Consider the following 24,926-nt stretch of genomic DNA (forward strand, 5'->3'; position numbering starts at 1 on the left):
CACCATCTCCCGCGGGAGGGCATTCCAAGCGTTCACCACCCTCTCTGTGAAGAAATACTTCCTGACATCTTTCCTGAGTCTGCCCCCCTTCAATCTCATTTCATGTCCTCTCGTTCTACCGCCTTCCCATCTCCGGAAAAGATTCGTTTGCGGATTAATACCTTTCAAATATTTGAACGTCTGTATCATATCACCCCTGTTCCTCCTTTCCTCCAGAGTATACATGTTCAGGTCAGCAAGTCTCTCTTCATACGTCTTGGAACGCAACTCCCATACCATCCTCGTAGCTTTTCTTTGCACCGCTTAAATTTTTTTAACATCCTTCGCAAGGTACGGCCTCCAAAACTGAACACAATACTCCAGGTGGGGCCTCACCAACGTCTTATCCATGGGCATTAAAACCTCCTTTCTTCTGCTGGTCACACCTCTCTCTATACAGCCTAGCAACCTTCTCGCTACGGCCACCGCCTTGTCACACTGTTTCATCGCCTTCAGTCCTCAGATACTATCATCCCAAGATCCCTCTCCCCGTCCGTGTCTATCAGGCTCTCCCCACCTAACACATACGCCTCCCTTGGATTTCTACTCCCTAAGTGCATCACTTTGCATTTCTTTGCATTGAATTTTAATTGCCAAATGTTAGACCATTCTTCCAGCTTCTTCAGATCTTTTTTCATGTTTTCCACTCCCTCCGGGGTGTCCACTCTGTTGCAAATCTTGGTGTCATCCGCAAAAAGGCAAACTTTACCTTGTAACCCTTCGGCAATTTCACTCACAAATATATTGAACAGAATGGGCCCCAGCACCGATCCCTGAGGCACTCCACTACTCACCTTTCCCTCCTCCGAGCGAACTCCATTTACCACCACCCTCTGGCGTCTGCCCGTCAACCAGTTCCTAATCCAGTTCACCACTTCGGGTAAAACCCCAGCTGCTATATTTTGTATTAACTGAAGACAAGTCAACAACTTTTGTGTAATGCCCACATATAATACGTTATAGTAATCCATGTGAATATAAATGTTTTGGGATTTTAAGCAACAATGTCCTTTCCAGTATAACCCTCCCTCCCTCCATGAACCACCTTCCTCATCCTCTTCAGACAGGTGTTTTTCCTCAATCTCCTCTGCAGGCCCCACTGATGCAGATCCCTCCTGGCCTGGGACATTCTGATACTACAAGAAGTGGAGTAGTCGGCTAATAGACAAATCACTTAACCCTTCATTGCTCCAAGTACAAAATAAGTGCATGTATATAATATGCAAACCACGCTGATTGTAACCACAGAAAGGTGGTATATCAAACCCCATCCCCTTTCCTTTCCCTTATGTTGTTTGCAGATCTCCGAAGGCCCAGCCTGTTCATCCCTGCTGCCCTCCCTCACTGGCCGCAGCATCTATTGAATGGAAAAGAGATGCATAGCAATGGATTTTACTGAGACTTGGCTAAGGTATATGGACTCATGGATGCTCTACAACTGGCAAAGGTTGTGCACTACACAAGCAGGTACAAGACTTTGTTTGATGCCATAACAAACTATGCAACATGCAGTATTTACCTAAGATATAAGAGCTCTAGACATGTGACACTTTTGACCCAAATGATATGTTAAAGCTAGTGCAGAAGTATTGGAATAGGAGTCATGTATGTGTACACGATAGGAATGTGTACTGTACAGATGATGGTGGTGCTGTCACACGGACAGCATCTGTGAATATGGAACTAATATGGTACCTTTACTGAACTGAGATAGGAGAGCTGGGTAGACAATACCCCAGAATTTGGGAAGAGTGAATTCAAAGCATGCATTCAGAGATGTACAACATGGTAGTGTATTGTGGCAAGAGGTATGTCCATAGTACACAGGAATCAGATGCTGCCCTTTCTGAGTGTAGAGATAGATGAAAGAGCAAAGAAAGTGAAGATGCGTAAGTCAACACCAAAACTGTGACTGTTAGCAGATGAAAACCACAAGATGCATGGTGGGGGATAGCATAGCTCAACGCTCACCTGATCTCCTTCCTGAGGCGACTCACTGTCTGACCCCTGCAAAGATGTCCTGAAGAGGAGGCTTATGTTACTAGCAGGGCCCTTGTGATGCCAAGAAGCCTGCTTCTTGAGGGCACAATCTCACAGATCTCATTTTTCTCTTCACATCCTTTACAAGAAAAAAAACTGCTATTGCTATGTTGCAGGAAACTCATTTAACAGCAGAAGAACATAGGAAATTGAAATCTTGGTAGGTTGGAGATTATATTGCTGCTTCAGCTAAAGGGAAAAAAGCAGGAGTAATTATTTTGTTTCAAAAGCTGAACGTTATTGTTGGCCCAGAGGGTAATTACCAATAAGAGTGTCCTTGCTAGGGGGGGAGGAAGTGAAGTCATGAACCAGAATGGCAGCTTGAACGCGGAGCTCCGCTGGGGCATTGTTAAGAGCGAACAAATCCCACAGACTTGAGCAGCATCCTGAAGCGTGTATCAAAGGGGAAAAGGTCCATGAGTTATGCCGCCAAAGAAGGGACTGGAGTGATTCCGTTTTTCGATGGATCAAAGTAAGAAAATGCCGGCAGCTTTGGTGGGGCCAGAGCGGAGTGAATCAAAGATGGCGGCGAGCTCGGCTGTGGCCGGGGAGGAGCAAGCTGAGGAGGGACTCAAGGAAGCTGGCGAGATTGCAAAATCGGACGTAGTGGCTTGGTTTCAGGACTTGAAGGCCAATCTGGCGGGGATCCGAAAGGATATACAAACTGCTCTGAGAGAAATTAGGACTGAAATTCACAACTTGGGAACGCGTGTCGGTGAGGTGGAGGAGGGGATGGAGACTCTTAAGCAGGACATGGGGAAACTGCATAAAGTAGTGAATACTGACATGCTGGAACTGCAACAACTCAGGGAGCAGGTGGAAGACCTGGAGAATAGGTTGCACCAAAACAATTTGCGATTCAAAGGAATCCCTGACTTGGATATATTTAGCAATTGTGAAGCAGTGATTCGAGAGTTGTGTGGGTACATTATGAATCCTGAGGAAGGTGGTCAGCTACCAGACCTCCGCATCCACAGAGCGCATAGAGTAGCTGTCCCGCAGCGAGAATCCAACCCGAGGGACATTGTAGTGTGTTTTGCTGATTTCCCCATGAAGGAGAAGATATTGTCTAAAGCGAGGCAGCAAAAAGAGATTCTTTGGAGAACTGTAAGATTAGAGTGTTTCAAGATCTGGCATGGATTACTTTACAAAAGCGTCTATCCTTTTGAGAAGCCACGATATTTATGAGGTCAAAGGGTATCCGATACAGGTGGCTATTCCTATTTGGGATGTGGCTAACGGGTGCTACATATAGGGGGTCTTGTAGGGGAGAGGGAAGGGAGGGCAGGGTACCCTGGTGAGTGTAGAGAGCATGGGAATATGTTGGAAGATGGTGAGGGGTGAGGTGAGAGATTGAACTGGAGGGATTTTGAGTGTGGGAATTAAAATTATGCGGGTTTGGGGGTGGAGGGATGCTTGGCAGAAGTGCATGGGTTGAATGAATACAGTGGATGTGAGAGAATGCAGGGTGATGGGAGGGTTAGGGATTAGCTTTTGAGAGGTCAAAGTCCTGGGAGAGTGCGTTTATTCCTCATGGGATGGCTGATCTGATAAATCAGCTAAAGGGAAGGGGAGGATGGGGGAGGGGTTGGGGATATGTTGGAACAGTGGGTTTGAAGCAGGGGGAGGGAAGATCGCCTGTGGGGAAGGGGAGAGGAGAGACCTTATTGGTGGGTACATGGAATGTAAACAGGCTAAATAATCAGGGTAAGCGCAGTAGAGTATTTAAGGAGTTGGGCAGGCTGAAGTGGGATGTAACGTTTTTGGAAGAAACACACTTAAGACCGAGATACTCACATGCTGCGTCATAGGCCTTTTCGGGAAGTGGTGATGCATCAGGGAATATGACCAAAAAGGATGGGGGGAGTGGCCATTTTGATACGACAAACTTGTGGGTTTGTGATTAAAAAGTTGTTTCGAGATACCAGTGGGCGTTGTGTGGCCCTTAGAGGGTGGTTGCAGGGCAAGGAGCTGACATTAACATTTATGCTTCGAATGTGGGGCAGAGGAAATTCTTTCAAACATTAAAAGAAGAAATTTTGGGATTTGAGGGCAGGTTGTGGTAGGGGGGGATTTTAATATTGCCCCGGATGCAAGGCTAGACCATTCGACAGGAGAAGGGCAGCAGAGTGGCCCTGGGCGGAAAGCATTGTTACAATTTTTGAAGGGGTTGGAGGTGGTGGATTGTTGGAGGTTGCTACATGGGGTGCAGCGGAATTACACCTTTTACTCACATGCAGCACAGACTTATGCCCATATAGATGGGTTGTGGGTACATCGCAATGGATGGCCTATGGTGGAGAGAGCTGAGATACAGATAATTTGTATTTCTGATCATGTCAAAAGCAGCTGAAAGATCAAGAAGAATGAGGATGGAATAGAGACCTCTGGATTTAGCCAGTAATAGGTCATTGGAGACTTTAGTAAGTGCAGTTTCGGTTGAGTGGAGAGGGCGAAAACCAGATTGTAGTGGGTCAAGAATAGCATGTGAGGAGAGAAAATCAAGGCAGCGGCGGTGAACAGCACGCTCAAGTAATTTGGAGAGAAAAGGGAGGAGGGAGACGGGTCGGTAATTAGAGGGACAAGTAGGGTTGAGTGAAGGCTTCTCTTAAGGAGAGGTGTGACCACAGCATGTTTAAAGGCAGTAGGGACAGTTGCAGTGGAAAGTGAGAGGTTGAGAATGTGACAGATAAAAGGAATAAGAGCAGGTGAGATGGCATTAAGAAGGTGGGTGGGAATGGAATCAGAGGAACAGGTGGTACATTTTGAGGAAGAAAGGAGAAATGTAGTTTCCTCTATAGTATCTTCAGGAAAGGAGGAAAAGGAATGTGGGGAAGGAGAGAGAGGGGAACGGACTAGTGGAGGGAGAGGTGGCGAGGTAGATAATTCAAGGTTTATCTTTTGAACCTTGTCGTGAAAGAATTCAGCAAGGGTTTGAGGAGATAATGAAGGGGGAGTTGGGGGAGGGGGCACCTTGAGGAGAGAGTTCAATGTGTGTGAAGAGAAGTCGAGCGTTAGAGCCAAGAGAGTTGGTCAGTTGGATATAATAATCCTGTTTGGCGCGTAAAAGAGCAGAATGGAAGGAGGTCAGCACGAACTTAAAATGTAAGAAATCAGCAAGGGCCCGAGATTTCCGCCAGAAGAGTTCGGCGGAGCGGGTTCAGGAACGTAGGTAGCGGATATTAGAAGTCAGCCAAGGTTGGGGCTTTGTACACCTTATAGTGCGGGTCATCAAAGGTGCAAGAGTGTCTAAGGCAGAAGATAGAGTATTGTTGTAAGAAGAAACAGTCTCGTTGACAGGCGTGGATAGTGCCACAATAGAGAGGAGGTTTGAAACATGGGAGGATAGAGATGAAGGGTCAATATTGTGAAGATTCCTAGATAAATTAGATAAGATAGGACGGGACTGGGAGGGAGGAGATTTAAGTGTGAAAGTTATAAGATGGTGATCAGAGAGGGGAAGATCAGAAGCAAGGAAACTAGAGGGTGAACAGTTGGAGGAGAAGATGAAATCAAGACAGTGACCATTTTGATGAGTGGGGGAGGTGGAGCATAGTTGGAGATTAAAGGAGGATGTTAAAGCGAGTAACTTGGAAATATAAGAGTTGGAAGGATCATTAGCAGGAATATTAAAGTCACCAAGGATGAGAGAGGGGGAGGAAGGATCATGGAAGAAGGCAAGCCAGGCATCAAAGTCACTGAGAAAGGATGAAAGGGACTTATAAGGGGGACGATAAATGACCGCTATTCGAAGAGGCAGAGGAGAGAAAAGGCGGATAGAGTGGACTTCAAAGGAGGAAAAACAGTGAGATTGAGGTGGGAGAAGGGGTTGAAATTTGGAGGAGGGAGAGAGAAGTAGTCCAACACCGCCCCCGCGACCAGCAGGGCGAGGAGTATGTGAAAAAAGATAACCGCCATGGCAGAGGGCTGCGACTGAAGCAGAGTCATCAGGGCAGAGCCAGGTTTCTGTTATGCAGAGACAGAGCTATAGCACAGTCAATCTGTAAAAAAGGTGGATTTGTCAAGAAAAACTGTTAGCTATAAGGCTGCTCCCTCTAACAGAGAATCAGGTCACACCCACTAAGTTTGAATTTGTGGGGGAGATTCAGAGACAGAGCTGCTAAGTCTAAGTGCAGAGACAGAGCTATAGCACAGCCAGTCAATCTGTAAAAAAACGTATAGAGGGGATTCCGAAACCTTTCGTGCACAAGACAAACAGCTTCATACAAGATACCACAGATTTTCTGAATAAATTGAAAAACATCAAGCAGTTACCACCAGGTACCCTTCTGGTCACCCTGGATGTAGAATCACTATACAGCAACATTCCCCATGCAGATGGCATAGCTGCATGTGAGAAACTCCTAAAATCATCCACATTGGACCATCAATACTCACCGGAAACTATCACAGAATTAATCAAATTTATTCTAACTCACAACTATTTCCGCTTTAACAATGATATCTATCTACAAATCATGGGCACTATGATGGACACCAGGACAGCACCCCAATATGCTAACCTCTTTATGGCTGAGCTGGAAGAGACATTTCTGAATATATACCAGACTAAACTCCTAAAATACTACCGGTATGACATTTTTATGATTTGGACTGAGGGAGAAGAAACAAACAATTTTACAGTTCCTTCAATACATACCATGCTACAATCAGATTCAAAATTGAGTACTGCCCCAGAGAAAGTCTATTTTTTGGACACCACAGTCTCAATCAATGATGGCTATATACAAACATCCATATACAAGAAACCCACAGACAAATGCAGCTACCTCCACAACTCCAGCTTCCACCCTTCACATACAAAAAGATCCATTATTTACAGACAAGCCACAAGATACCACCGTATCTGCTCTGACCCAGGAGACAGAGATAGACACCTCAAAATACTGACTGAATCCTTCAAACAGAAAGGCTATAACCCCAAAATAATCTCCTCCCTCAAAACGCCCAGGGAAAATCTGCTAGAGTACAAGGAAAACAAAGCCACAGACAGAATCCCCCTTGTAGTGACATACAACCCAGAGCTGGAAAATTTAAGAAAAATCATAAAAGATCTACAGCCACTACTCCAGGAGGATGAATTACTGAAAGAGATATTCCCATCCCCACCAGTGCTGGCCTTCTGACAGCCACCCAACTTAAGACACAAGCTAATTAGAAGTGAGCTCCCAACACAGACTCAAAAAGGAGAGTGGAACACATCCTTGCAATATATCCAGCTCCAAACTATGCCAAAACATTTCACAGGACTCCACAGTCATTCACAAAGGAAAAATATTCAACATTAAGGAATCCTTCACATGCTCATCTTCCAATGTGGTATATATCATTCAGTGTAAAAAATGCAATGAAGGGTGCTACATTGGAGAAACAAGTCAGATGCTAAAGAAGAGATTTAATTTACAAAGACATCATATGAAAAATTGTACCAACCAGGATGTCACCTCTGTGGGGCAGCACTTTACAAAACCAGAACACTGTACCAGTGATTTTATGGTAAGAATACAGGAACGTAAGACCTTTGAGTTAGAATGATTAAATATTTTGACACCGACCAGACAGGACTTAAAGATCTGGGTTTTCTAACCCAATTATAAACCATAAAATTGTACTGCTTACTCACCCTCTTATCTCTATGCATATCTCCCTGTCCCTCATCAATCCAGCTTTTCCTGTCTCTCACGTAACTCACCCTCATCCTGTTAGATTGTCACTGCAATGCTTTGATGTTTCACGTACATATCATCTATCAACATTTGCTTATTTCTGATCTGACGAAGAAGGGCTACCTTCGAAAGCTAAATCAAAAAATGTATTAAGTTATGTCCAATAAAAAAAGGTATGTATCTTATTTTCTTTTACATGTTTTGTTTTGTTCTATTTCTGTTGATTACCTTTAAAAGTGGACTAACACGTCTACCACATCTAATTTAAAATAAAAAAAAAACTGATGACAAACGTCAGGAATTACAAAATTTGAAGAAACTAACAACCCCCCCCCCCCCCCCCCCCAGGCCTAACAAACAAATATATTTTTAAGGCTTTGCAAAATAGAAGTTCACTCCCCAGCAAGCCTAATTCAAAAGGAAGATTATTCCAATAACCAACAGCTAAGACAAAAAAATGATTGAGAAAAAAGCAGCTTTAAACCGCACATTTTAAGCTAACAGTAATTATTACATCTTTTCAAGATTGTCCTAGATTTTAACACAGTCATCGAGATCCACCTTCAGGGCAAGTACCCTCCAAAAGCTTAAATACTAAACAAAGTGCCTTAAAAATGACCCAAGTCCTTACAGGCAACCAATGCAATGTTTCTAACAAAGAACTTATATGATCCAACCAAGTTTCTGAAAGATAAGCATCATCTGTAAAGGATAACATGAGCGCAACAGATTTCAACAAAAGTTGACTGAGGGAGCTCATGTATAAGTTGTACAGAAGTGGAGAGATAGAAAAGCCTTGAGGAACACCACAAGGAGATACCCATGAAAATGAAAATCTGCCATCCTTTAAAACCAGATAATTTATTTTACAAAAGTTACAAAAATATCCAAACCACTTAAATACTAAGCCACTGAAGCTGAATTCTGATAGCATGCTTAGTAAAATATCATAGTTGCCAGTATCAAAGGTGGCAGAGATGTCAAACTGCAGCAAGATCATCTCTCCACCACAGCACAAAATAAGTCTTACCTCAGATGTTAAGAACATCAACAGGGTATCAGTACTATGAAACGATCGAAAACCATGCTGAGAACTATGCAGATTAGGTTCCTCAATGTAATTTGATAATTAAGACCCTACAGCAAACTCAGTTAATGGTTAATTCCCATCGAGGTGTTTTACTATGTTTGTTAAGACAATGGTAAAATTATGTATCATACCTGATAATTTTCTTTCCATTAATCATAGCTGATCAATCCATAGACTGGTGGGTTGTGTCCATCTACCAGCAGGTGGAGATAGAGAGCAAACCTTTGCCTCCCTATATGTGGTCATGTGCTGCCGGAAACTCCTCAGTATGTCGATATCAAAGCTCCATCCGCAGGACAGCACTTAGAGAATTACACCCACGAAGGGACACTCTGCCCAGCTCACCACCGCCGAAACGGGGGAGGGGAATTAACCCAGCTCATCCCCACACAAGTGGGGGAGGGGAATCCGTCCAGCTCATCCCCGCGGAGCGGGGGAGGGACACCACACCCGCCGATGTGGGGGGATCTGGCTTATCCTGCAACCGCAACCGCGGGAGGAGCTGACTGACCCTAACACCGCCGAAGCGGGAGGGGTACAAAGCTGCCCTACAGCCGCACGAAGCGGGAGGGAGTGCCGGCAGAATTTAAATCTCAATCCAGCCCCGTAAAACGGAGGGGAGAGGAATGCAGCAGCTCACTGTAACACAAACTCGTCTCAACTCTTGAAGAATCCAAGTGAAAGAAGAATTTGAACACGAAGTCCTCCTGAAGTAACTGAAGGCTAAACTTGAACCTAAAATTCAACCAGAATATGAACAGTACAGATATCTGGGAGGGACTATGGATTGATCAGCTATGATTAATGGAAAGAAAATTATCAGGTATGATACATAATTTTACCTTCCATATCATCAAGCTGATCAATCCATAGACTGGTGGGATGTACCGAAGCAGTACTCACCCAGGGCGGGACATAGAAATCCCTGACCGCAACACTGAAGCTCCAAACCGGGCCTCCGCCCGAGCAGCCACAGTCAAGCGGTAATGCCTGGCAAAGGTATGGGCCTTCCCCGCGGCCACCTAAGCCGCTGCAATGGCTTCCTTGCCCATCTTGCCACTGTAGGCTTAGAAGCCTGCAGACCCTTACGAGGACCTGAAAACAGGACAAACAGATGATCCGATTTCCGGAAATCATTGGTCACTTCCAAGTATCTGATGATGACTCGTCTCACATCCAGAAATTGAGAGCAGAGTATTCCTCTGGGTAGACCTCCCTACGAAAGGAAGGGAGACAGAGCTGCTGAATCACATGGGAGCGAAAAACAAACTTGGGCAGGAAGGAAGGCACTGTGCGAATAGTCACTCCTGCCTCAGTGAACTGCAGAAAAAGCTCTCGACATGAGAGTGCCTGGAGCTCGGAAACTCTTCTGGCTGAAGAGGTAGCCACCAAAAAGACTGCTTGCAACGTCAGGTCTTTCAGAGATGCCCTCGACAAGGGTTCAAAAGGCGGCTTCTGCAATGCTCTTAGCACCAGGTTGAGATTCCACGCAGGCACCACTGAGTGCAGAGGAGGGTGCAGGTGATTAACTCCCTTGAGAAAGCGCACCACATCTGGCTGCGAAGCCAGGGAAGCACCCCTTCAGGCGGCCCCTGAAGCAAGCCAGAGCCGCTACCTGAACTTTCAGGGAACTGAGCGACAGGCCTTTGTCCAGACCTTCTTGCAGGAACGCCAACACTGAAGAAATTGGAGCAGTGAAGGGAGAAAGTGAGCCTGCTTCACACCACGCTGCAAAGATACGCCAAACCCTGGCGTAAGCAGTAGAAGTAGAGCGCTTCCTCGCTCTCAGCATAGTGGCGATGACCTTGTCTGAGAAGTCCTTCTGTCTCAGACGCTGCCGCTCAATAGCCAGGCTGTAAGACCAAAGGGGGAGGGATCCTCCATCACCACGGGACCCTGATGTAACAGGCCCTGCTCCACTGGCAGCCGCAGAGGATCGCCGACTGAGAGCCTGATCAAGTCCGCATACCAGGGACGTCTGGGCCAATCCGGACCCACCAGGATTACCCTGCCGGGATGCTTTGCCACCCAGTCTAGCACCCTGCCCAACAAGGGCCAGGGCGGGAACACATAGAGAAGCTCTTGTGTCGGCCACCGTTGGAGAAGAGCATCTACTCCCAGGTATCGAGGGTCCCGTCCTCTGCTGAAAAAGCGCGGCACTTGGCAATTGGCCGATGACGCCATCAGATCTAGGCTCGGCTGGCCCCAGCGCTTCGTGATGTCCAAGAACGCCTGAGCAGATAGCTGCCACTCTCCGGGCTCCAAGGTATGGCGACTGAGAAAGTCCGCCTTGACATTCATGACTCCGGCAATGTGGGCCGCTGACAGCTGCTCCAGGTTCGCTTCTGCCCACTGGCATAGATTCATAGCCTCCTTGGCTAGAGGGGCGCTCTTGGTACCTCCCTGGCGGTTGACATAGGCCACAGCCGTGGCATTGTCCGACAGGACCCGTACCGGCTTCAACACCAGTACCGGGATGAACTCCAAAAGCGCCAACCGAATGGCTCTGAGTTCCAGGAGGTTGATAGACCACTTTGCCTCTGCAGGAGACCAGAGCCCCTGCGCTGTCCTTCCCAAGCAGTGGGCTCCCCAGCCCGACAAAGAGGCGTCTGTCGTGACGACAATCCACTCCGGGGTCACCAGAGGCATTCCCGCAGACAACTTGTCTGTCTGCATCCACCAGCTCAGCGCCTTGCGCACTGCTGGGTCCAAGGGAAGGCGCACAGCATAATCCTCCGACATCGGAGTCCAGCGCTGCAGCAGAGATTGTTGTACTGGTCTCATATGAGCCCTGGCCCAGGGCACTACTTCCATCGTGGCCGTCATAGAGCCCAACAGCTGCACATAGTCCAAGCCCGAAGAGGAGAGGCTACTAGGAACTGGTCCACCTGAGCCTGAAGCTTGACAATCCGATTGTCTGGCAGGAACACTCTGCCCACTTGGGTGTCGAATCGAACTCCCAGATACTCCAGGGACTGAGTCGGGCGCAGCTGGCTTTTCTCCCAGTTGATGATCCATCCCAGGGAGCTCAAAAGAGCAACTACCCGGTCCACAGCTTTGCCGCACTCTGCATAAGAGGGGGCTCGGATCAACCAGTCGTCCAGATAAGGATGGACTTGTACTCCTTCCTTTCGCAGGAAGGCCGCGATGACCATCATTACTTTGGAAAAGGTCCGCGGAGCAGTAGCCAACCCAAACGGGAGGGCTCTGAACTGGAAGTGTCGGCCCAGGACTGCAAAACGCAGAAAGCATTGATGAGGAGGCCAGATGGGAATATGCAAGTACGCTTCCTTGATGTCCAAGGATGCCAGGTACTCCCCTGCCTTCACTGCCGCTATAACAGAGCGGAGAGTCTCCATGCGAAAGTGCCGCACTTTCAAGGCCCGATTGACCCCTTTGAGGTCGAGGATAGGCCGGACAGAACCTCCTTTCTTTGGTACCACAAAGTAAATGGAGTAACGCCCCTTGCCAAGCTGACTTTCTGGCACCGGAACGACCGCACCCAGGCGGATCAGATTGTCCAAAGTCTGCTGCACTGCCACAGCTTTGACCGGAGACTTGCAGGGAGAGAGTACAAACCCGTCTCTTAAGGGTCGGCAGAACTCTAGCTTGTAGCCGTCTCTGATGACTTCCAGCACCCAAGCGTCTGAAGTTATTGTGGTCCACTCGCCCAGAAACGAGGACAGCCGTCCTCCAATCTGCACTGGGGTGTGGACCAAGGCCCCGTCATTGGGTACGAGACCCTGGGGGAGGACCGGAGGGAGCACCTCCGGGACGGCGGTCTCTGCGAAAGGAATGCTGCTTGGGGGAGAAATTCCTCTTAAAGGAAGAGGGGGGCAGAGGAACCCGACCTGCCCGGGCGGTACCGACGGGCTTCCTGAAACCGTCCTCTGGAGGTACCGGGACGAGTACTAGCCCGAGTCCTGACCTCTGGTAACTTCTTGCCCTTAGACGTGCCGAGATCGGTCACGATTTTGTCCAGCTCGACCCCAAAGAGCAGCTTGCCTTTAAAAGGCAATCTAGCCAGGCGGGATTTAGAGGCGTGGTCAGCAGACCAATGTTTCAGCCAAAGCCACCGCCGCGCAGAGATTGTCTGAGCCATGCCTTTCGCTGAGGCCCTCAAGACATCATACAGCAAGTCTGCCAAATAGGCTAAGCCCGATTCCAGGGCCGGCCAATCAGCCCTCAAGGAATGATCCGAGGGGGAAGCCCGCTGCACCATAGTCAGGCACGCCCTGGCCACATAGGAGCGCTTCGTCCCCAGCATAATGGCAGAGCCAACAGGGGCTGAGGGAGAGACGTCCTCCGGAGAGGAAATCTTCAAAGTGTCCATGGCCTGTATCAACAGGTTGGGCAAATCCTCTGAGCTAAAAAGCCGCGCTGCAGAGGGGTCATCCGCTCCATCCGAGCGGGGATCCGTCTCCTCCAAGGAATCCGCAAAGGACCGTTGGGAGAACTCAGATACGCTGCCCTCATCTACATCGGAGGAGACAAAGTCCTCCAAGGCCTGGGAATCAACCCGAGGGCGTTTACCTCTGGGAACCTCAACCTCTTTACCAGACGAGGGAGCAGGGGCAGCGTTTTGCATAAGGAAGGCCTGATGCAGCAGCAAAACAAACTCGGGGGAGAAACCCCCCAGACTGTGCACTTCCGCAGCCTGGGCTACAGCCCTAGACGCACCCTCAACCGGCGCTCGCAAGAGCGAGGGAGAGACATGCTGCGCATCCAAAATGGCGTCCGGCGCGACACTCCGCGAAGGAGCCGCGCGGGAAGAACGGCGCTTAACTTTAGCCGCTTTTGTGCCGTCGCCCAAATTAAGGGTGTTCATGGCATTAATGTCTCCAACCTCAAGGGCGGCCCAAGAAGAAGCCGTCCAAGCCGCGTGGCCGGCCAAGATGGCGGAGGCGAGGAGCGGGGGATGGGCGTTTATGGCGGGAAAAACCGCCACGCCGGAGGAAGGACCGGGACATTCATCGGTCACGAAACTGTCACCCAACAAGGGCGAATCAGGCTTTAAGACCCCCGCATCCCCTCTAGAAGCGCTCAAGCGATCCGGGGAGCGACTCTTTGCGCCCTCGCCCTCCGACGCCATATGCCACGAGGAGAAGAATCGGGGAACCCCCTGCCCGCTATAAAAAGGTAAAAATTACCTGCTTGCCGCTCCGAGCTGTAACGACCTGGTGTCCCAGTGAGTAGCTGCAATAAACGTTTAAATAAACGTCGAAATAAACGCCTTTAAGGACGTTCAAAATTTTTTTTTTTTTTAACGGAGCCAGCGGGAGGGGGGAAAAAAGGAGGGACCTGGCACCACCAGGTTTGCACTTGCTCAAAAGAGCCCTCAACCCCAGGCACTCAACAAAACCTAAGAATTAGGCTTGGAGGCCTAGCCAGAGCTGCTGCTGTGTGTGACCACCACCTGCTGAGACAGAGAACATACTGAGGAGTTTCCGGCAGCACATGACCACATATAGGGAGGCAAAAGTTTGCTCTCTATCTCCACCTGCTGGTAGATGGTCACAACCCACCAGTCTATGGATTGATCAGCTTGATGATATGGAAATTCCCTATATTTTATTTATTTATTTATTTACAGCATTTATATCCCACAATTTCCCACCCATGGGCAGGCCCAATGTGGCTTACAACAATCTACATAAACACACAACAAATCAGGGGTCAAACAATTAATGTCCTAGAAGTATAATGGGGAAAAGGCAAAAGCGAGGTAAAGAGAAAGAGCAGCGGTGATTAATGTGACACCGGGGTAAAGACAGATCAGAAGGTAGAGATGCCTGGCGGAAGTGGTGCCTACGCTTTGCCATACAGAAAGGTCTTGAGGCGCTTTTTGAAAGTAGGGTGATCAGTAGTAAGTTTCACCAGTTTAGGCAGATCATTCCAGAGATGAGCGCTAGTGTAGGAGAAAGTTGATGGGTAGGTGCTTTTGTATTTAAGTCCGTTATATACTGGGTAATGGAAGTTTAAGTACATTTGTGCGGATCTGTGGGAGTTCCTTGGTGGCAAGTTGATTAGGGTGTCCATGTATGCAGGGGCTTCACCATAGATGATTTTATGCACCAGAGCGCAAATTTTAAAAGTGATACGGTCTTTGACAGGAAGCCAGTGCAGTTTCTCTCGCAGAGGCCTTATACTTTCAAATCTAGATGCACTATAAATTAGCCTGGCAGCAGTATTCTGAGCTGTCTGTAGTTTTTTCAGGAGCACATCTTTGCACCGAGTAGATACCATTGCAATAATCAACAAATAAGAAGGGATTATATGTGGTGTACTCTGATTTTAGCAGTCTGATATATGTCATCTATCTGTGTGGAGCTGTGTGCCCTTGATATGGGCCCTAAAGTGACAGTTAGAAATTTGTTGCGTGGAAGGCAACAAATTACACTGAAGAAAGGGACGTTACCAGTGGTGTTCCACAACTATCAGTTCTTGAACTGGTTCTTCTTAACATTTCTGCAAATGATATTGAAGGGGCTGTCTAAGGTTTGCCTCTTTGCAGATGATACCTAAATCTGCAATACATTAGTGATGGCGTGGACAGCATGAGGAGGAGTCTAGCAAGGATTGAAGAATGGTCTATAATTTGACATTTAAGATTTAATATAAAAAATTAACGGTTATGCATTTGGGCTGCGAAAAAAAAAAGTTAGGGAGCAGTACAGTATAGGATGTGAAGTAGTTCTGTGCATGAATGAGCAGACTTTGGGATCCTCATATCTGGTGATCTTAATGTGGCCCAAAAGGTAGAAAAGATGATGGAAAAAGTCAAGGATGCTTGGGTGTAGATGGAGTGGAATGGCCAGCAAGAAAATGGAGGCAATAGTGCCTCTGTAGATCTCTGGTAAGACCCCAATTAGAGTATTATGTACAATTCTGTCGATAGCTCCTGTGTGCTTAACTTTCCCTCTTCTTCCCCACCCTTTGCTCTCTCCTTCTTGTCCCTCTTTCCCTCTGCTTATTTTTAATTTTGGTTTTCTAAGCTGCATAGTTACCATACCAAGCTGCTGTAAATAAATAAAATGATATGAACAGGATCAAATTAATCCAAAAGGCAGCTACTAAAATGGCCAGTGGTCTTCAACATAAAGATCTCAACGTGAATACTTTGGAAGAAATGCAGGAGAGGGAGATATGTCACAAAAGTATTTAAATACCTCTATCCTAAATGTACAGGAGTTGATGCTCTGGAAAGAGGGAACTTTAGATGAAGATGAAAGGGAATAGACTCAGGAGCAAATCTAAGGAAATACTTATGTTAGAAAAGGTTGGTGGATGTATTCAACAGCCTCCCAGTGGAGGTGGTGGAGACAAAGACTATCTGAATTCAAGAAAGCATGTGACAGGCACATAGATCTCTCAGAGAGAGGAAGAGATAGGAGAAGGTATGGATAGGCAGAACGGAAAAGCCATATATGTTAGGTTCAAGAGAATACTCATGCCAAGAAACAACAGCTGAATGGGACTCCACCACTTTTAGGACCTCCAAATGCCCCAACTTGGTTATGCTTGCAGGTGTAGAAGATGATGAAGAAACATTTCTCCTTCTTTTACCTGCTTATGAGCAGGTTACTGTAAAAGCTTTATAAAGAAAGAATCTGAACATGACAGAAAGGAAACTCTATTCCCAGTTAGAAGAGAATGAGATACCCAAAAATTGTGTCTGTGGTAGTGGGGTGTCATTTACCACAACCCAGTGGCCAGATGATTCCTAGAGGATAGGAGAAATTTACCAAAATGGCTATACCATCTGGATAAACTAACCAGCAATAGGGGCCTACACAATCAGACCACAATGCTGCAATCCTGCCCAGACTCCATTTTCCTCCTCACCACTGGGCTCCCCCTCAGTAGGAAGGAAAAAAAAAAAACAGCCCACCACGATAAGATGTCTCAGGGCCCGATGCACAAAGCTTACCGTGCTGGCAACATTTGCTTTAGACTGGCTGTAGCCATTCACCAGGCACAGAACTTGAGTAACCCAAGGGAGCCTCAATTACAGTGCAGCCAGAATTCTCTTCAAGCAGCTGGCCACATCAAAAATTGAGGCCAGTTCTGTGCCTCGAGCACATGAAAGGAAATGTATGCTAACTCTTCAAGACCAATTTGGCTGCCTCCCTAAGCTCCCTGAGGTCTAGCTGAGAAGAAAGACTCAACCCTAAACTAAAACTGGTAACTAGCCTACAGCTGATAACTGATCGATCCTTCTCCAGCTTCCCATACTCACCCATGGACTGCACTTGGTAAACAGCAAGTAGAAAGCAGCCAGTCCTTTTTCAGCTTTCAATTACATTTTTTTAAGTAAAATTATAGAGAGGAAGATCAGACTCCTATGCTCTATCTCCCTATGCCCTAGAAGGAAAAAAAAAAAGGATTTTTGTGTTTTTTGTTTTTAAGAAACTAAAGCCTCAACGCTAGGCAACCCCCTGCTCAACTAGAACGCTAGGGAGCATCAATACTGGGGCTCCTCCAGTAACATCATCTATCAGTCAGAATCTCACATCCTGCTTGTCATTGGAGAAAAACTGTTTAGTGAAGGAGTTAAACGGTTCATGGCTCAACCTAATATCAGAAATCACAAATGAATTTGGATAGTAACTTCAAGTGTAGAAGAAAGCAATCATGGATCAAAAAAAGCTGTATGGTTCCACTTAATGGCTATTACAGAGCACTAGATCAAACAATTATAGAGCCTGACCAAAATCATAACTAAGTACTTACCAAAAATCCCCCTGCCTATCTGAAAAAAGGCCATTCTTCAACATGCAAAGATGGGAATTTGCTCTCATTGTTTAGCTTTGTAAGAATCCTGTAATAAGGCACTATGTAACCTTCGACTTAAAAGCTAGAGAAAGTATCATGTCTTTTTATCCTTTCTTTTAAATACGTTTAGTAACTGAAAAATAATTTCACACATTTCTAACAGTAGCAATAAATTTTTCTAAAGACATATTGCTGACCATGAACATTCACAGATTTTTAAATTGTAGTCTAGTTTAAAAATACAACATGAATACGTATAATAAAACAGAACCACAAACTACATCATCAATTTCTATAAAAGGAGTGGTCCCTTATTGATGACATCACTTTCAATCACGCTATATAAACCAATGTAAGAGTTCATTAGAAAATATGAAAGAACATAAGAATTGCCATACTGGGTCAGACCAATGGTCCATCTAGCCCAGCATACTGCTTCTAACAGAGGCCAATCCTGGTCACAAGTACCTGACAGAAACCCAATCAGTAGAAACTTGTTCCACACAGCAAAACATTTCAAAGGCTAAAACAAAAGGATTCAGAGAAAAAAAATCACTTCCAAATTAAAGGTAATTTCTCTTTAACTTGTGTTGTCTTGCACCCATTCCTTCCTTCTGTAATGGGCTCCCCAGAAGAGCTGAGCTCACAGTCTGCAGGGAGTTTACTATAAAAGCTTTATAAATACTAAAGCTCTGAAGATATGAAATGCAAGAGTACTAATTAAACTAAATTGTTTGGTATACACTTTCGTGATTAAAAAGAGAAAACAGAGAACAAGAAATATGACTGACAGCATCCTATGTATAAAATACATTCTTAAGGACAGGACCAATGACAAACCATGTCTGCCTTTTTCTAAAGTTTGAGGAACTTTTGTGATATATCATAAGTCTATAACAGTAGTCAATCACAAAATCCCAGACCCTTCCCCCCCCCCCCTCCCCCCTATCCCTGAGCCTTGGGCACAGACTTGCTACTACATCCATAAGTTCTTCTGTTTTCTATCATCTGGCTCTCTGTAAATTTGAGCTAGGTCCTTTCCACCACACACACACACGGTACTGGAAGAAAATAGAATAGCTGTTCCAGAAGCCTCCACAGAAAATATAAGGGGGGAGTAAAGGCCAACTTGAAAGGAGCTGGGGGACACAGATGGAGAATGTGTGAGGGGGATATGGACTTATGAAAAGAAGGAATGTAGAGGTGCAGACCTTGTTGGGGGGGGGGGGGGGGGGAAGCCACCAGGCCAGCAGTGTCATCGGACAGAATTCCCCTTCCCCACTTTGCCCAACTATCTTGGCTGTTACGTTACGGTCCCCTGCCCCCTCTCCCCAAAGTGGTCCCCACTGTTAGAACAGCAAAGATTACTGGTTTAAAGGTTTGCCAGGACAATAAATCCAGTGAACACACTCGGTTACATTTAATAACATTAACTGTTCATCTCTAGGAAAAGGTAACTAAAAGTAGCTGATCCAAAATGTTTAGAATGGCTGATTTTTTTCATGTCATGGGTCTGAAAAAGTTGAAAGTTAGAACTTCAATAACTTTTGTATTTGTTCACATAAAAAGATGGGGGTTTGGATTGTTGCATTACAAATTGTTTACTCTGACAAAATTCATTAAGGCCTCATTTTTTTGTCTCTGGTGACTTTAGTCACTTTCCTTGAGATGATCATGTTTTATTTTTCCATGTTTTATTTTGTTTGATTACTATTGATAACCTTAAGAGTGGACTAACACAGCTACCACACTCCTTTACTTGAGATGATCACAAATAGTGTTTTGTTTTGGGGGTTGGGCAGTGGTGTGCTGGAGCAGGCTCTCACAGGCTCGCTAGAGCCGGTTGTTAAGTTTTTAAGAATTTTGGGAGCCGGTTGTTAAAGTAGGGCCCTGCATGGCTACTTTAACAACTGGATCCCAAAATGTGGGCTTGGACCCCCTGCTGAATTCTCTTTTACTTTGCTGGTGGGGATGCTGAGCCCTGCCAGCCAAGTAAAAAGACTACTGCTTCTCCCCGCTCCTTGTTTCCAGCTCTGGGGTTGGGGTATTTTCAACAATTAAAAAGAGCAGTGATCACAGGTGTGCAAAGTCCACCAGCCTCCTTTGGGATCCAGCTCACCTGCTCTTACCCAATGTGAGCTGGATGACAAGAGGAATGGAGAAAATTATACATCTGACTTAAGGAAGTTTAAAAATAAACTTGCAAGCGTCCGAAATTCCAGAGAGGGGGAGGGGGGCGAGTTTATGAGCTCACACCCACAAGGCCCTCAAAGATATGTTTTTATCTTTCTATACTTTCAGAAGTTATTAGCCTCCCAGTGTTGAAAACTTTGTTTCTATAATGAAATCTAATAATCTCGCGCACAAGCTTTCTGCAAAGTGGAAAATTTTAATTATACTGGCTGCTTTTTGCTCCTTCCACGATTTCCCACCTGGCACTCGTTGTAGTAAGAGTGCCTCACGATCAGCCAGGGGGGCTTCTCGTTGGTGTGACAAACCCAGCGGCAGCGGCGCCTCACCTGGCTGCTCCCGCAGGCTCAGCACTGAAGACAGATAATGCGCCATGTCAAAAAAGGGGAACATGGAAATCTCTGAGAAGCGCAGTGACAGTTGTTGCAGAGACTCCATAGCGGCAGTTTAAGCGGTGGATGGTGTTGCTGTTGCGGAGTTTGGAGAACTCAACTGCAGGAAATCCTGAACAGAAAGAGAATCAGGTTCCGCCGCTACCGGCCTAGCAGTTGGAAAGTGGGTAGAGCAAGGCGGAGCCTGCTGCCAGATTGAGAAAGTGCACAAGAAACGTCGACTACCAACGGCCGCCAGGCCCGGCCCGCCGCATGAACTTACACTCCGCCCACTGCCTTTAGCCCCACCCACCAATGAGTTCTAGATTTGAAGTCAAGAAGCTGAAGCCCTTTTTCTGGTCCCCGGTCATGCACACCAGTATTCATCGCCGTTCCCCAAAACAAAGCAAACCAACCTATGAGCTGCTGCATTCACGTTGTCGTTCTTTATTGTTTTCCAAACATGCCGGCTTATGCAGCACACAGTACGTATCGGTTTCATCGGTTAGAGTAATAATTAGTTTTGAATCCTTCCTAATTGTGTCATTTGGAGGAGCTGGTTGTAGGGACTCCCTGTATGAAAACAAAAATGTTTTCATCTAGTAAAGGGCCACCGAAACAAACATGTTATGAGAATCAGGTGCCAATCAATGTTGTTATTTATAAGTACAGAGGGTTTGTTTTAACATTAATTAGGTTGAAACCTGGGAGCATTTAACATCTTTTTTTCCCTGTGCATACATCAAAACAAAAGATGGTATGTGGGAACTTGCTCCTTTTTGTTTTGTAGAATACAGTGGTATATTAAAAAATGCACTTGCTTTTTTTTTTTATTACTACCATCTCACAGACAGGTATTGAATAATGAGGGAAGAGCTTCCTTCACAAAGAAGTTCTGTCCAGAATCAGTCTAAATGTGTCAGCATTGTCCAGTTCAGCACAGTATTAGCCACCAAGTTCGTACAAAGTTAATTATGTTCAATAGAAAATAAATCTATTGGCTCAGGCTGCCTGCTGTGTGTACATAAGAACATCTATTTATCTTCTAATATAATAATTTGCTCCGTGAACGTTCGAAAGTGTCTACCTGGGATCGTAACCACCTGCTGACGTCACTGGCCAGCACTAGAACCCTGCTTGCCTGACATCAGGAGGTGGTTATGATCCCAGTGGGAGACACAGGATGCGTGCAACCTGCAAAAAGAACAGCGGACAGTTGAAGAACAGCGGGAGCGGGCAGAGACGTCCCTACGTGCACGTTGCCCCTCCTCCAAAATCGCCAACCCCCTCTGCTACCCTCCCCCCCCCTCTTACCGGGTCGCAGCGGCAGCAGTGAAGGGCGAGCAGCAAGCTCAGCAAGTCGGCTGCCTTCCCTTCTCTTCGCTCTCAGCTCTGACTCTGGTCCCGCCCTTGCGGAAACAGGAAATGAGGGCAGGACCAGAGACAGAGCTGAAAGAGAAGGGAAGGCAGCCGACTTGCCGAGCCTGCTCCTCGCCCTTCACTGCTGCCGCTGCTGGGACCCCGGTAACAGGGGGGAAGGGAAGGGTAGCAGAGGGGGGTTAGCGATTTTGGAGGGGGGCAACGTGCACGTAGGGGGATGGGCGGGGCCAGTGTCGGGGAGGGCCGCGGGTGGAGGCATCGCAAGGACGTGTCTGTGAGACAGAGAGGGGGATGGTAATTTTGGAGGGGGGCTGAGGGGTCTGGAACTCGGGGGGAGGGAAGGAGAGGGGACTGGAACTCAGAGGACAGACAGTGGAAGGGAGGGAGAGAGGGAGGGGGGCCTTGAACTCAGAGGAGAAGAGGGGGGGAATGCACCACCTGTGTAAAAAAAAAAAAAACAGCACCCCCAATCAGGCCTGTACAGAACACCTGGAAACTTATGGACAAAGTGGTGAGTTGCAGGGGAGAGAGGATGGCCTGGAAATCGGAAGGGAAGAAAGGGGGCCGTGGGACTTGGAAGGGAGAGAGCGAGGGGGGGGTAACCTTGCTAGCGCCCGTTTCATTTCATACAGAAACGGGCCTTTTTTACTAGTATAAACACTGCCATACTGGGACAAACCAAAGATCCATCAAGCCCAAAATCCTGTTTCCAACAGTGGCCAATCCAGGTCACAAGTACCTGGCAAGATCCCAAAGCAGTACAATACATTTTATGCTGCTTAAGCAGTGGATGTTCCCCAAGTCCAACTTAATAATGGCTTATGGACTTTTCTATTAGGAAGCTAGCCAAACCTTTTTTAAACCCCACTAAGCTAACTGCTTTTACCATGTTCTCTGGCAACAAATTCCAGAATTTGCACGTTGAGTAAAGAAATATTTTCTCCAATTTGTTTTGTTTTGTTTTGTTTTTTATTTTAAAGAAGTCTTTATTAAGCATTGATAAATAATACAATACATATGTAACTCAATGCAGAACTATAAAGTCTGGTACAAACAATGTACATAATTCTAGCATCCTATAGGTACCAACTCAATATCAATGCTAGAACAGTAACTTATTATACTTCAACATTTATTCATTTTTGTAATTTATGAACCACCCTTCCCCCCCTTCAATCCCTCCCCCCACCTCCCCCCCCCCCCCCATCTATCCCCTAAAACCACCCATCCATCAACAAGCACATCTCTCAACCAGAGCACCTTTGTAGAAAGGGTTCCCAAACTCTTTTCCATTTAGGCATGGTTTTCCGTTTCACAGCAGTCAGTCTCTCCATTTCACACATGTATCTTACTTTAGTACTACTACTACTACTACTTAACATTTCTAGAGCGCTACTAGGGTTACGCAGCGCTGTACAAATTGACAAAGAAGGACGGTCCCTCCTCAAAGGAGCTTACAATCTAAAGGACGAAATGTCAAGTTGGGGCAGTCTAGATTTCCTGAGTAGAGGTGTAGTGGTTAGGTGCCGAAGGCGACATTGAAGAGGTGGGGTTTGAGCAATGATTTGAAGATGGGCAGGGAGGGGGCCTGGCGTATGGGCTCAGGGAGTTTGTTCCAAGCATGGGGTGAGGCGAGGCAGAAAGGGCGGAGCCTGGAGTTGGTGGTGGTGGAGAAGGGTACTGAAAGGAGGGATTTGTCTTGAGAGCAGAGGTTACGGGTAGGAGTGTAAGGGGAGATGAGGGTAGAGAGGTAAGGAGGGGCTGCAGATTGAGTGCATTTCCCATTGGGGGCACCAGTGGGGATTTCCAACTTTGAGCTAAGTTTATTCGGGCCGCATGTAGAGCGCATCTTGTCAAAAGCCACTGGTCGGGCATTAGACCTGCCGGCCTGGATCCAAGCAGAAAAACTAAAGAATGCCACTGCACAGACCGACCCAGCCTTTCTCCAATTTGTTTTAAATTTACTACTCTGTAGTTTCATTGTGTGTCCCCTAGTCCTTTTTAGCACACGCTAATGAAAGTGTGCGTGCCTACAACGCAGCTTAGTAAACAGGGCCCTAAATTTTGGATGTACTCTGTAGAAGTTGCTTACTTTTGCAATGTGTGTATGGGTACCTGTGTGCATGTGGCATCATTAAAGGACAGACTTTTAAATGACCAGTTGGGTATGTATAGTTGTTAATCTCAACTTTGTTAAATGTTTCAAACATATCCATTGACTTGTTCCCATGATGTTACTGAATTCTATTATTCTGTATTTTCAAATGTAAGCCACACTGAACACGAGTTTGCTTAAGAAAATGTGGGATATAAATATGAACAAATAAAATCCTTTGTCCTCCACATTTTAAGGCACTGTCTATCCAGCTGGATGGTGATGGCTCAAAATAATTAAATAGTTAGGCATTTGGTATGCAAACACTGTGAATAAAACAATGAAATTAATCATTCTCTCACTTACTAAGGCCCAGATGCACTAAACCTAATGACCCAGCAAAGTGGTTTTTACAACCAGTCCATTTTCAGCCTTCAGATGCCAGTCTGTACTTTGGTTTCAGAGGGAATCCTCCACTGACTCTCCAAGGTGGCTTTCCTTTGAGGCTTTGTATGACATATCCCGGTCCCTTAAGCTTAGAAGCCATTTTACTAAAGGGTTGCTGTGCGGCAATCCGGAACTACCGCCAGCCCACCACAGCCATGAGTGGTAATTCCAGAGCTTTTTTTGAGGGGGTACTTGGGGGTACTACTACTACTTAACATTTCTAAAGCGCTATGTACCGGCACCTCTTTCATTGTCTGCTAAAATTGATCCATGATCCCCAAGTTTTAATGAAAGAGCTCAGGCCCTACACACCAATTCTGCCTTGTCATAGATTCTGTGACTGGTTGCAGGGGGCCTGGCCATTGTGGGGTGGGTCTCTAAGTGGTGGCCTGGCATTTGAGTACTGGCACCTTTTACACTAGAAAAAATGCACTGTGTAATTCTGCCCCCAGAGTGCGACATTTCTAGTGCTGCTAGACATTTTCAAAAATTATCACCACATGCTGCCTAGTTATCGTGGGAGACCTTACCGCTACCTCATCTTCATAGGCAAAAAAGAATTCCTTTGTGTGTATCCCACCCATTTTTGAATTCCGTCATCGTTTTCATCTCCACCACCTCCCACGGGTTCCTGACTTTGCCTCCCTTCAACCTCAATTCATGTCTTCTAGTTCTACCACCTTCCTGCCTCTGGAAAAGGTTTGTTTGCAGATTAATACCTTTCAAATATTTGAACATCTGTATCATGTCACCCCTGTTTCTCCTTTCCTCCAAGGTATACATGCATACATTCTGAAGCTGTTTATAAACGC

At 46.3% G+C, this 24,926-nt stretch overlaps 1 protein-coding gene across 1 annotated transcript in view; it reads right to left on the minus strand.

Moving 5' to 3' along the window:
* The window catches only part of TMEM38B (transmembrane protein 38B), a 469,261-nt gene extending 448,850 nt beyond the window's left edge, over positions 1–20,411 (minus strand). The window contains exon 1 of the mRNA XM_030194322.1: positions 20,151–20,411. Coding sequence (XP_030050182.1) covers positions 20,151–20,259 — 109 coding nt within the window. The 5' untranslated portion in view covers positions 20,260–20,411. The remainder of the gene's footprint in view (positions 1–20,150) is intronic.
* Between the last annotated feature and the right edge of the window lie 4,515 nt (positions 20,412–24,926).

The sequence above is a fragment of the Microcaecilia unicolor genome, chromosome 2 (assembly GCF_901765095.1).
Source record: "Microcaecilia unicolor chromosome 2, aMicUni1.1, whole genome shotgun sequence".
Lineage (NCBI taxonomy): Eukaryota > Metazoa > Chordata > Amphibia > Gymnophiona > Siphonopidae > Microcaecilia > Microcaecilia unicolor.